Here is a 13,261-nt window from a genome sequence, read left to right on the forward strand (position 1 = left end):
ACTACTGCAGGCATAAAGGCTGCTCCCATCTGGTCAGGGTGAGGCTTTAGCTCTGCCACATGCCAGTCCTCAAAATAAAACGCTTTTGTGTTGTTGTTTTTTTAATCTTATAATTCTAATGCTCAGCCCTGTTCTGCTAAACCTCCTTTATGTTGGTTTAATGATCTGCAAATATTGTTTAAATTTCTCGATCTTAGGTGAGATGACTCTTGATTCCTAAGAAATAGATCTGTATCTATCTATCTATCTATCTATCTATCTATCTATCTATATAGATAGATATAGCTCTAGATATAGATATAGATATATAGATATAGATATATATATAGATATATAGATATATAGATATATAGATATATACATATATACATATATACATATAATTCCTTTTATTTTCTGTGGCCTGAAATACACAAAGAGAATGTAATTCAGGCACCTTGTGAGGATATAAAAAACAAACTATTAGGATCTATTATGGATGTTTGATTCCCTAAATATTCTTTGAGGGAAAAACACATGTCACATAATTAACATTTCTAGGCACACTTTTCTTCTCTTAAAATATGAATTCACATTCTAACCACCAAGTTAAACCATCCACATTCTCAGACAACTTACTGGATATAAATATGGATTAATGTAAACATATGCTTAAATATTATACATCTAAATGCTATTTCCAACAAGGTAAACACGGTATTTCAGGACTATAGGATCACCATGGCAACTCTATCAGCTTTTCTTTCTGGGCCTAATTCCTTGTGGGTTCTGTCCACACAGAAGCATGGCAGGAATTTCTCTTTGCTTCTTACTGAATCAGCCCCATCGCTAAGCTGATGCCATCTGGCATCCAGATATTACTGCTGCCTTCTGCCTGCTCGCTTGCCTCCTTCCTCTTCCTTTTTGAAATGGCTCACACTAAGGTTATTTATGGCAATATGTTTAAGGCCTGCACACTGTGCTGAATGTTTACCAACTCTGTAGTAAAGCTGCTAACTGAAGATTGAGTAAGAGAACTCAAGATTTCTTAAGTGCAAGCTCAAGGCACGCAGGACCACTCAATCCTACCTTCAAGAGGATGGCACCGGTATGGCCTTCCACCTGTGTGCCAGGGTTTGCTGGAGGGATGGCTGGACAAATGGCTGTGCTGACCATGTAGTGCCCAAAGGAATCACCTTTCCTTGCTCTGAGCCATCCAAGCAGAACTCCCAGCATCTGAAATAAATCTGGGAGGAACCTCACTAGGTGCCCACTTAGTCAGTCCTCCCTGCCTCTCCCTGGGATGCCTTCACTGGGAGAGCAGAAAGCCTGGAGATAGAAAGCCGAGCATCTGGAGTATCCAGGCCATACCTTTTCCTTACACCTGCCTCCTTAACAGATGACACTAGGGCATTGGTGGCCTTAGTGGCCTGAGGAGTTAAGGAAATGAATAATTTCTTTTAGTTAGATTAGGCTTTTAAAAAAGGCCAGTTTATTAACTCCCTATATGGCAATAGTAGACGAACTATGTCTTTTCATGTTCTAGAGGTCACCATAGTATCATTTTTGGCTCAAGAAATTAAGCTCTCACCCTGGACAGCATTGCTCAGTGATTACAGCATCGACCTGCACACCAGAGAGTCACAGGTTTGATTGCTGGTCAAATGTACAAACTTGGGTTGCAGGTTCAATCCCTGATCTGGGTGCCTACAGGAGGCCACCAATCAATGTGTCTCTCTCACATTGCTGTTTCTCTCCTCTCTCTTCTATCTCTCTCTCTCTCTCATCTACCTCTACCTCTACCTCTATCTCTATCTCTATCTCTATCTCTCTCTCATTTCCCCGACCCCCTCTCTTCCATTCTCTCTAGAAATCAATGGAAAAAATATCCTCACTCCTTGAGTGAGGATTAAAAAAAATAAAAAAAATTAAGCTGTCAAAGTATTTATAACATTCACTTGGCTTGAGGTGGTTGTAATATTTACACTTACATCTCAGCAAAGACTGAAAGTAAGGGGGAAAAAAAGGTTGGAACTCAAGTTGATAATTTCTTTAGCTCTCACCTGATTCATAAATATAACTCTTCTACCACATTGTAGTTCTGATCCCTCACCAAATAAAAGTAAAATTTTGAGGGTTTAAAAACATCCCTAGAAAGCAACTCCCACATATTTGTCAGAGGAGGCCATCAGCTGGGCTCAATCTGGTATTTTACACGACACGTTCTAAACCTAACAATACTCTCATCAGCTGGAGGCAAATTCAGGAGTTCAAATCATAGCAGAGGAGAAGTCCATTAGTCATATCCCATCTCCCTCCTTCTAGTGCTAGAATGGCACCCTCTTCTCTTCAGAAAAATGCAACGCTCCTGGAATCTGTTAGTTGTAGAAATCTGTCTCTAGCCATAACGCTTTCTGTGTGAACCGGGTAGCAGAGATTCCTACGGATTTCTCAGCGGACATTCTCGGAAGCAAGGATGTCTTATTCATAAGATCGTCTATGCTTGACCGACTTTATTGGCTCACCTCTCACATTGCTTAGGGTTAGTCCTTGTTCACACTGTCCTGTTCAGTGGAGAGAATCAAAACTACCTTGCTTAAACATTCTTGCTGATGTTTGTCAGACAAACCTGATAAAACATGTGCCTGAATCAAGAGAAACCATGACCACCAGTGAAAAATCAGTTTAGAGGGTCTGACTCCTACAAGTGGGTTAGGAAATCAATTCTTATGTCAAAGCAATCCATTCATTACTACATTCCTGCCTTGGGACCATATAAATCAAGTGCGGCATAAATAAACCAGTTTGTTGCTGAGGAAAAAGCAATCAAAGTCTAAAAGAATTTCTGAATGAGGCTGCAGCTTGATAATATGAATCGCAATATATTAAGTGCATTGCCACAACGTGACCCAATCTCAGTACTTAGTCCAGCCTTCCCAGGAGACTGGCATATGTATTTGCATCTTCTGTATAGCGTCAGTTTAGTGAACCGGCACTACCGGCACAAACCTCTGTTCTAGAAAATTTTAGTTATTCCTTGGCAGGTCATATCTTACAGTGGTTGCTTTCCAACATGTTTTTGGCCAGAGTGCTAACCAATTTTTTTTTTCATTTGGGGGTTACCAAAAATACCTAATATTCAATAATAGTATCTCCATACGCTAAAGACTTTCCCTACATTATTTAATGAGACAGGCTAGTGATACTGGTTTTATTTTAAATAAGGGGAAATAAATGATATTTGCTGTTTTACTACAGAATTGTCTAGGTTAACTGGAGCCAATGTGAGAGATAATAGTTCTGGGCCACTGTTCCTGCTTCTCTGTCGCAGAAGTGACAGCCACAGCTTCTGAACGTTACAGTTTAATTTAAGCAATGCGAGTCTCGTCGGTGTGGGGAGGGAAGACTTGCTGACAGTATGTCATTTTTTCATTATACTATGGAGAGTAATTATAGGTTGCTACATACATTTACAAACTAGTCATGTGGTTAAAAAAGAGAGAGAAAGAATTAAGCCCATGCAAAATTATGTTTTTTAAACTCAAAATCAATAAAAAATATAATGTGACACGTTGGACCTTTCCTACGGTTCGGTGCACTGAACATGTAAAGTGTATTAAAGTGTGGAAACCATATACCTTTCACTACATTATCCTAAAGCTGTCATTTATTTCATTTTGGTATAAAAGTAATTGTTCTGAGCATAATAGTATACATTTCCTGTACCTGGCACCAGCACTCCAATTACAATCGACTTCAGTTCAGATTAATCATGCCAAGATGGCAATTCCATTACACTGAGAATAAAATTTAATCATCTAATATATGGCTGGAGTTCCAGTGGCTAAAAGTATATGTTTAACTACTTTAAGAATTTTATTAAGATTAAAGTTAAACGTAATGCATCTTAAACAGACCGTTAGTGGAAAATACTCATTATAAAATATGGCCGAGCATAGGTAATGCTTCTTCCAGCCTTCACTTGAGAGGTGTCTAATAATGGGAAGGATGTTTAATTATGGATGCAAAATGTCTGGATTTAATTTTAACTTTGTTGTGCTATTTAACATTGGTCATAATACAATATTCCATGTAGGGTTACGCTAAGTGACAAAATAGAGTGCATGGGAGAGCAGATATTATTTAGGTAAAATAATACATACCTGGTTTTCAACATTTAACTTAAGAGGATATGTAAGGAGTAACTGGCTCCAATTACATAGTGTCTTAGCCTGGACCTCAGTGGATGAAAGACTTAATATTGGTCTAAAATGAACTGCTTTCTCCCTCTTCAGCAGCAAGAAGGCCTGTCAAGCCCGGTATTGGCAGGAGAGAAAGGAAAAGAAAAACATGGCACTGCGACCTTTAGCCACTGCCTTTCCTCCGAAGCTCTGCCGTGGTCAGGCATTCTGTCTTAAAGCCTTTTCTCAGAGAAGTAGAAAAAGGTGCTGTGGTAACTTTATGGTACAGAAACAATCTGTGTTTTGCTTATTGTCCTGTGATGTACAAAATGTGTTACCCAATAGACGAACCGTTCTTTTCTGTGAAAATTTTGTGCCTAGTGGTGTTACAAATTCGATGGCCTTGATAAAACCGAGCAGAAATGAGACCGTGATCAAGTGAGGCAAAGACCTGGTATCCATGTGATCGCAGGAAAGAGAAAGGAAACGCTGATCAACTTCCTTTGCCCTCACACACATCTCACTCACTTTTATTTTTTGCGAGTGACTATATCGCAAAGCTGAGCGATAAGGAGTGTGAAAGCTGCCCAGGCTCCTACCTCAAATCTATGTCATCATCAGCTGGGCCTTGTCACATTTGGCCTCTTGGGAAAAAGGAAGTCAGATTTTGGAGAATAGCGTAGGCACTACCCTTTCATTTTCTTGCTTCAAGATGGACAAGCATTTAGGGAGCAGTCCTGTTCTGAGAAGCACTTTGAAATGGATGGATCTCCAAGCTGACAGCCCAGAGCCCCTCTTCACGCTTGGCAAGAGGGCTGCACTTAGTTCAGAACCTATGAAAGCCACAACCAGCGAGACAGGGCCTTCTTTACCCCGATCGGCCTCAAGAGCAAAACAACTTGTGGTTTTCAAACTTACGAGGGCTCTTCTGACACAGCAGCTCCTTCATCTAGCTCTTGAGCTTGTTTGTACCACGGCGCCCTGGCCTCTACCGGAACTTTCTCTGAGAATTAAATGTATGAACATAAAAGAGATGAGGTTAGAACCCCAACTAGCTCTTGAGTTTGCATTACCCACAAGCTATGTATGAACATTACCCACAAGCTATGTTGATAACTGCAAATAATGTTTTTAGGTAAATTTCTGCCTCTGATGATGATTATATCCAGAAAAAAAGAATGTGATTTTAACATGTTTAATAATACTGTGTATGTTTTCCCATATATATATATATATATATATATATATATATATATATTATTATGAAAGTTATAACTCTAGGAGCACTAGCTCAATATATCATCAAAGTATCTTTTCACTATTTTCTGTTGAAAAGATAGAGCAATATTTACCTTTTAAAACAAACACAAAGTACAAAACATTATACTGTGTTACTTTCATAAATTCTAATTTGCTTTTCTTTTGCTTTTGTCTGAGTGTGATCTATGCCATATTGTCAAAACCAAACAGAACCGCCACTCTGATATTTACAAACCATTGCTTCAGATATCCGATTCATTCACTATACACCCCAAGGCTCACTGACAATTGGAATATGAGCAACTGAAGGATAATAACCCATGATCTGACTTGTTTCACCTATTTCTGTAGCTTTGGCCAAACAATTCAGAACAAGCTTCCTAACTACTTCCTGGGGAGAAATTGTGGAGAAAAAGAAAGAGGGAGATTAAAACTGCTCCTACAGAAGTAACTGCCAAGATTTCCATTCTGACATATTTTATTAGGGTCATTTATAGGCATATTTGCTTTATAGTATAAGCCAGTGAAGCTCTATCACCATTTTATAACATATAATTGCAAAGATGAAAGAAATGTCTATATAGGCATACACCATAGAATTATATAGCATTTTAATGATGCTTAAGTAGAGCCAGACTCACTACTTAGTTGTGAAAATCCCGATTTTATTTTTGATACTTAACCACAAACTGCTTTTCTTTTTCTGAAGTGGTTTGGTAAAGACAGAGCTAATGACTAATTGACTATTTTAAGTTAGGGCATCACTTCTTGTCTTCTGTGTGCAGCAATTGTTTACGGTCAGAAAACAAAGCGAGTGAGAAATATAAAACTGCCAAAGCCCAAAAGATTGGCTAACATTTTAGACTCAGCAATACGGTACCTATATACAGGAAAACCTCGATATAACAGACTAATTCGGGCAAGGGGGTGTCCGTTAAAGTTGAAAGCCCATTATATAATAAAGTAGATTTTCTGAATGTGTCTGTTAAAAAATTGGCCAATTAGTTTACCTGTTTTTAGGTTATGTAGATACAGTTGTGTAATAAAAATTAAGTATGTGTGAAAAGTTTAATTTAACAGAAAAGTTTTCTCTATGTATCGCAATAATTTTAAACTTATTCTGAATAGGTCTAGTAAATGCGTGCATTCACCAGTCACTGTGAGTTAACAAATGCACGCGGCTGGGGCGTGACTTAGCACACGTGGGCGCATCGGCTGGCACCAATTAAAACTGCGGCAAAAGTCACGCCACATGGCAAGAGAACCATTTACCCTGTGTGATGCGGTGTGATCACATGCTAATCAGTTGCCAAACACTGTTTACGAGCGGCGACCCTAGGATTTACATATGTACACTATAGTTGTAGAAATGTAATATTTATTGACATTTGGTGAAATTACTACAGTGTTTTTCCCCAACATATGGCCTATTAGCTAAAATTTGTTAAAAATAACAGTGAATAACAACAAAAAATAACCTGTTAACTTAAATATAAGCAAATACTGATTAAAAACATTTAAAAGTTAACAGGTTGTTAATTTCACGTATGACATACAGACTGTTATTTTGTCCATTAAATGGCGGTCTGCAAAATTGAGGGTTTAACCATCATTTAACTAGTCCGCGTCTCCCAGCTAATTGACTCAATGACGCCATCTCTGACAGCATGAGCCATCCCTGTCTTTCAATAAGGAAGCATTCAGCTTGGCACGAATAGTGGGCTCGTTGTACTTTACTGCCTATTTGAACTGAATCCTGTCAGATGTACTTCCTCCCACATATGAGGATGCTAATGATAGTCAAGATAACATTTATAGAACACTTACTACATGCTAGGCAGTGAGCTAAGCACCCTGTTTGCATTGTATCTCATTAAATCTTCATATGGTCTCTGAGGGAACTACTGTTACTATTCCCATTTTACAGATAAAACTTAGGCTTACAGAGAGAGGTGATAAATTAAAATTAATCAGGATTTCCAGGATGCTTTTGTTTTTCTTTTATATCATTAATTTAGATTTCACAATGCTAGTCATTCCTACCAAGGGCAAACTGTAGTATAATAAAGAGCTATATAGTGGCTGATTTTTGGAGAAATTTAATGGCTTAAGAAAACAAATTGAGAAGAAAATGGGAATCCTATTCAATATTAAAAATAGGAGGAAGTTTGTAATAAAAAGTCCTTTACTTCTGAATGGTTTGTGACTTTGGAATTTTCTACTTCATTGACACAGACTCTACCAATATTAGCAGAGAAGTCAGATTAATATCCATGCTAATCTGAGCGGTCCAGCATAATTGTAATCTTGCTCACTAGGTAGAACTGTTCTAAAGCTTACTTTTAAAAATTATTTGCAGTAACTATTAAATTCTAATTTATTTCAATGTTTCATTTCAAATTATGTTTCTGGAATCCACTACATTCATAATGTGTTGATTTTTAATATAAAAAGCAACAGCTTTCTGTTTCATCTTTTTTTTAATTCTTTATTAGTTAAGGTATTACAAATGTGTCCTCATCCCCCCCATTATGTTTCATCTGTTTGAGGTATGAGGCTTCCCAATGTATTTTCTGCTTAGCAAAATGGACACTTAGAATTCACTGCATTGTTTTTAACAGCCAGCAATGTGGACGTTAACCACACATATTTCTACAATATCTCTATAATATCTCCTGGCATGCAGATCTATCTGATATTCCTCAGCAACAGTCTTCAAACAACGTTATGACTCAGGAGAGCATTATATAAGTATGTAGTGCTTTATAAGAATTTGCAAGCAAGACTATTGGAAAGATCTTTTAAAAAGTTAAGTCCACTTAGTAGAGTCTAAGTTTACAAAGAATAGTTACTAAGAACACGTGGGATACTTAACAATATTCCAAGGAGTTTAAAACAGCACCCAAGTACACATACTAAAAAGCTTGATCACAGAGCACCTGCCAACTTACCTTTGGGTTTATAGCAGGGGGTGGGGATGATGCATTCCTCCTTTATGTGGGGCTTGGTTTTGGAGTTACAGCTCCGGAGTGCATTCCTCGAGGGTTGATGCAGAGAACCACGCGATACCGGAGTCCCTGGCCACACGTCACCGTGCACTAGAAGGAGAATGCAAGAGAGAGGAGACTCACAGGCAAAGCTTTGTTTCCTCTTCTCCATTTCCCACTGAGGTTTTTCAAAGGGCTGCTTGTGTATATAAGGACTCCTGATGAATTTAAACCACTTCTTACCCATCATGGGGTCTTTATGCTATTGGGCTTTTAGGGTGCAGCTGGCTGAAGATGCAATCACTTCATTTTGGATTACTCAATCAGCATTCCTTCAACACCCACTTTGTGCAAAGTCCCAAACCAAGCAGCAAAAAGGAGAGAAGAAACTAGAAAGTGTCCTCATTTTGATGACTAACAAGGCATTTTAATATTAATAAGTCCCTTTGATAATGATTGGTAGGTCCAAAATATGGGAAATTCTAGCTCCGACATGGACATAGAAAGTTTTTCAACTGTCATCATAGCTAATTTATGTTGCAGCCTGGCTGATCCAATTGATGATACTGACATGGAGAAAAGTGTTTAAAAGAACTGATTCAATGGCCAGATGTAGACAACACTTCAGTGGTTCTATAAGCCTGGGAGCAAGTATAGAAAAAGCGAAATGTCACAGCTGGGATCTGCTGCCACAAAGCCACTTAGCTAAAATGAAAAGTCTTTTGCCATCTCTGTGACCGAGGGCACAAGGGTTTATCCCCCCATCTTTCTATCTCCTTTGCTACTTCAGACCTTTTGCACTGGCAGCCAGGAAACCCCAAATCCAAATAATTTTGTTTAAGCTGCTGCAGCGTCTTCTCTAACATCTAGAATGTATTTGTTTTAGTTATTCTACTTCATCTCTTCCAGTTATTTTGTGATTTTTATTGCATCTTTTTTTCCAATGGATGATATACATAGCTTTAATTTTAATCCACTCAATCCCCTTTTGGATATAGAGAAAGGATAAGAAATTTAAAAGAAAAACACAACAAAACACCAAACTTTAGGTCTACTGAGCTCTTTCACGGATTCAGGAATAGTCATTTGGCCTCACTTACTCTTGACAAACATGTGCCTCCTTGTCCTTAAGGGGACATGGAGATGGTAGAGGCTTCTTGAAGAAACTTGAAGAAAGATAGGGATATCTCATTTTTTGGTGATGCCGGCTTTGGGGCATGCCTACTCCAGGAGAAAATTGGTAGATTTCTAGACACCTCAAGAAGAGAAGTAGGGAGCTGCACAGGGTAGCCGGTGGGGGCATGGTGATGAGAGGGAAGAGTGGACTTATTCTCTTAATGAACAAAGAAAGAAGGCACAGTTACCGGAGACCACTCCTGTGCCAGCCATTTAGGGCAGTCAAAAATGTTGCAGGGCTGCACGATGGGCATCTTAGGGGTGTACATGCATTTCCACTCTTCCACTGAGGTGACATGCCCCTGGATGTCCTCCTCCACACAGGAAACTGCCCGGCTCTGGATGCCCCCCCCACACGAGGAGGAGCACGCGGTCCACGGGGTGGCCTCCCACCTACAGAAGCAAGGGGAGTTATCAGGGCAGACATGCACATTGCCAAACCTCCTTAGTGACCTTTCTGAACCAACCCCAATCCCAGTGCCTATTGGGGCCATCGGGTTCTGAGAAGCTATGGTCCAGAGAGCTAAAAGCCATCTGTTGCCTGAAATCTGATGAGTAAGAGAAAAGGAGTCAATGTTGGCAACAGTGCCCTGTAAACCTTGAATCCCTACACAAATGTAAGAAATTACTGTTTTGAGAGCAGTCCACCCGGCCCGTGTGGCTCAGTGGTTGAGCGTCAACCTATGAACCAGGAGGTCATGGTCAGGGCTGAGGAACTTTAAGATTTCTCTTAGAATTAAGAGAGATATAGTTTTAATGAGAGCAACACAATCCACAGTAGGAGGCATGCAGGAGGCAGCCGATCAATGATTCTCTCTCATCATTGATGTTTCTCTCTCTTTCCCTCTCTGAAATAAAAAAATATATATATTTTTAAAGAAAAGAGAGCTGTTCAGTCTTTCTTCCTCTAGTTTTAATACACATGTTTTACATGTGTGTATATTATGCTTTATAAATATATATTCTGAATATAGAAATGTTATTAAATCATTAAATATTTATGTCAAGACTAAAATTGATTAATCAATTAACACTATATAGTTTGCACCTGGGCTGACACTTTTTATTTTCAATTCAATACTTTATTACTAAGCTTCCAGATTCTTTTACACGAGAAGCTCATGAAAGATCAAGGTAAACTGAACACTTTCCCCTCTTGCTTCTACAATCGTCAGCTTTGCGACTACCCTGTACATGGATTCAGCGCAATTCTGAAGTCCAAACTGTGCCATCGTTACACTAAGGAGCAAACGTGCTAGTACAGGTAATACCTACTTGTTCCATTGAGGGATACTAGCAGTTAGCATTCCCCCAATAAAGAACTCCTGGAATTGTGAGGAAGTTTGGTTTCGGTTGGAAGGTTAATGGCATTGGAATCTAGAAATACAGGTAAGTAATGGAGAAAATAACAATATTATCCATAACGTTTAAGAGAATCCCATTAATTCTTCAGATCTGCCCATAGCTCTGAAGCATTTGGGAGCAGATGCAGAGAGATATCGGCCTGATCCTTTTCTCTCCTCCTGTAGATATAGAGAGTATAGAATTTAAAAAAATAGAAACATTGGAACTGAGCTTGTCTTTCTTGCATATATTCTGCTTGTTGATGAGGACTGCTGAGGAACTTTAAGATTTCTCTTAGAATTAGGAGAGATATCATTTTAATGAGAGCAACACAAAGTATCACCAAGTTAATCCACTTGAACAGTTAAATTTAAAAATATTGTACAAGTGGCCCTGGCCAGTGTAGCTCAATTGGTTGAAGTGACATCCTGTGCACCGAAGGGTCAATCTGGAGGCAGCCGATCGATGTTTTGCTCTCACACCCCTGTCTCTCTCTCTCCCTCACCCTTCCTCTCTCTGAAAATAAATAAAAACTTCTTTAAAAAACACAAAATATTGCACAGGTAGAGTATGGAGACAGAAATTCTCTAAGTAGGATTTCATGTACATGTGATCCTGACTCCTCTCGTGCATGAGACTGTATAATGTGTGTTTAACAGAGAATTTTCCTCCACATTTTCTTTGTACTGCTCAAGTCTAGGCAACAACTATTATCTCCACTGCGAACAGCATAAACTTGTTGCCAAATACAATATTTTCCTATGCACATTTCCCCAGGAGACTCAAAAGAAAATGTTATTATGGGGAAACTGAGGCCCTCGGTTTAGCCCTTAGGAAACTTTCTGATCCCTTTCAAGAGAACGAAGCAGCGCTGTGGCGTGTTTCTCTTCCAGAAAGGTAAGCCCAGTCCTCATTTGTCTCCACAGCTCTCTGGAGAGCTTCCCTCAGGAGGTGGAAAACAGGTCCGATTCAGACTGAAACGGGGCTGCATATAGAAGTACATGCTCGCCTTGGACTTGACCTGACAGTGAAGTGGGAATATGTTATTGAATGTACTTTAATCTCTTAGAACATTAAGATGCCATAAAAGGAGCACATGTTTTAATTGGTACTTTAACATCCCTAAACTTGACCCTTCTAAAGAGAGAGTGATTAATTTCTGTCTCAACACTGGGGCCTGCTCCAGAGTGTAATTTCATGAACGGTCATAAGTATCCTTTTCCATGTCAGTAGTCACAGAAAGACAAATGATGCTAATATTATTCTAAGAATTTATAGTATGGTTACAGCATGCAACTATAGTTCTATATGGGAAAAATTATCAGATGAATCCTTGCCTAACAATAGTATTAGGAGGAATTTCAAAGCAAAGCATGACTGGGTGCTTTAAAGAATGTATAACAAAAGGTGAGAGATGTATCTTTATACAGGGACCAGATAAGTGCTTGGATTAAAAAAAAAAAAGCCTGGCCTGTGTGGCTCAATGGTTGAGCTTCAATCTATGAATCAGGAGGTCATGGTTTGATTCCTGATCAGAGCACATGCCCAGGTTGTGGGCTTGATCCCCAGTAGGGGGAATTCAGGAAACAACTGATCAATGATTCGCTCTCATCACTGATATTTCTGTCTCTCTCCCTCTCCCTTCCTGTCTGAAATCAATTAAAAATATATTTAAAAAAGAAAAAGAAAAGCATGTCCAAGAATCTTTTTCTGGAAAAATAATAAATGAATTTTCATATATCATATATTTTAACTCCTTTGGCTTTTCATTGTTAAACACACAGTGTGTTTAGTTTATGAACTTCTCAAAATTAAGAATGACGTGAACAAGTTGCACGTAGTAATTATGAATGAAGGATAATTTATCAGGTTACATTCTTATATTTTGTTCAGATATGTGTTATAGTAAAAACCGAAAGCAAAAACAAAAAAATAAAAATTCACTAATTGTGTTTTGTGTTGACAGTGTGGTCGTAAGCCCATTTAAATAATTCCAATAAGTGAGGCCTTCTGCTTCCATCTGAGAAACTTTTCTGAGCCTCAATTCTTCTTATGAAATGAAAACATATTGTGGCTTCCATTTACTAAGACTTTATAAATAAGGCAGAATATCTAACTTTAGAATTAGTTCAGTAACAGAAGTGCAAGAAATAAGAACTATAGTCCATTTGCTAATTGCCTTTCCCCCTGTGATGCACGGGCAGGCCAATGTGTGCACAGGACAGGTGCAAATGGACATCAGGGAGGCTCATCTCGAGCTGCTACTGAGACTGCTGGCTTCAGGCTTTTGGAGGAAAGCCAAATACAGAAGAAATCAAGTTTAACTTAAGACAG

At 38.8% G+C, this 13,261-nt stretch overlaps 1 protein-coding gene across 1 annotated transcript in view; it reads right to left on the reverse strand.

Annotated features, from left to right (window-relative positions):
• Positions 1-13,261, reverse strand: part of ADAMTSL1 (ADAMTS like 1) — an 863,772-nt gene that overhangs the window by 207,327 nt on the left and 643,184 nt on the right. Inside the window, 4 exon segments of the mRNA XM_014460878.2 lie at positions 5,079-5,163; positions 8,372-8,443; positions 8,446-8,518; positions 9,772-9,976. Coding sequence (XP_014316364.1) covers positions 5,079-5,163; positions 8,372-8,443; positions 8,446-8,518; positions 9,772-9,976 — 435 coding nt within the window.

Source organism: Myotis lucifugus, unplaced genomic scaffold, assembly GCF_000147115.1.
Source record: "Myotis lucifugus unplaced genomic scaffold, Myoluc2.0 scaffold_144, whole genome shotgun sequence".
In the NCBI taxonomy this organism is placed as follows: domain Eukaryota; kingdom Metazoa; phylum Chordata; class Mammalia; order Chiroptera; family Vespertilionidae; genus Myotis; species Myotis lucifugus.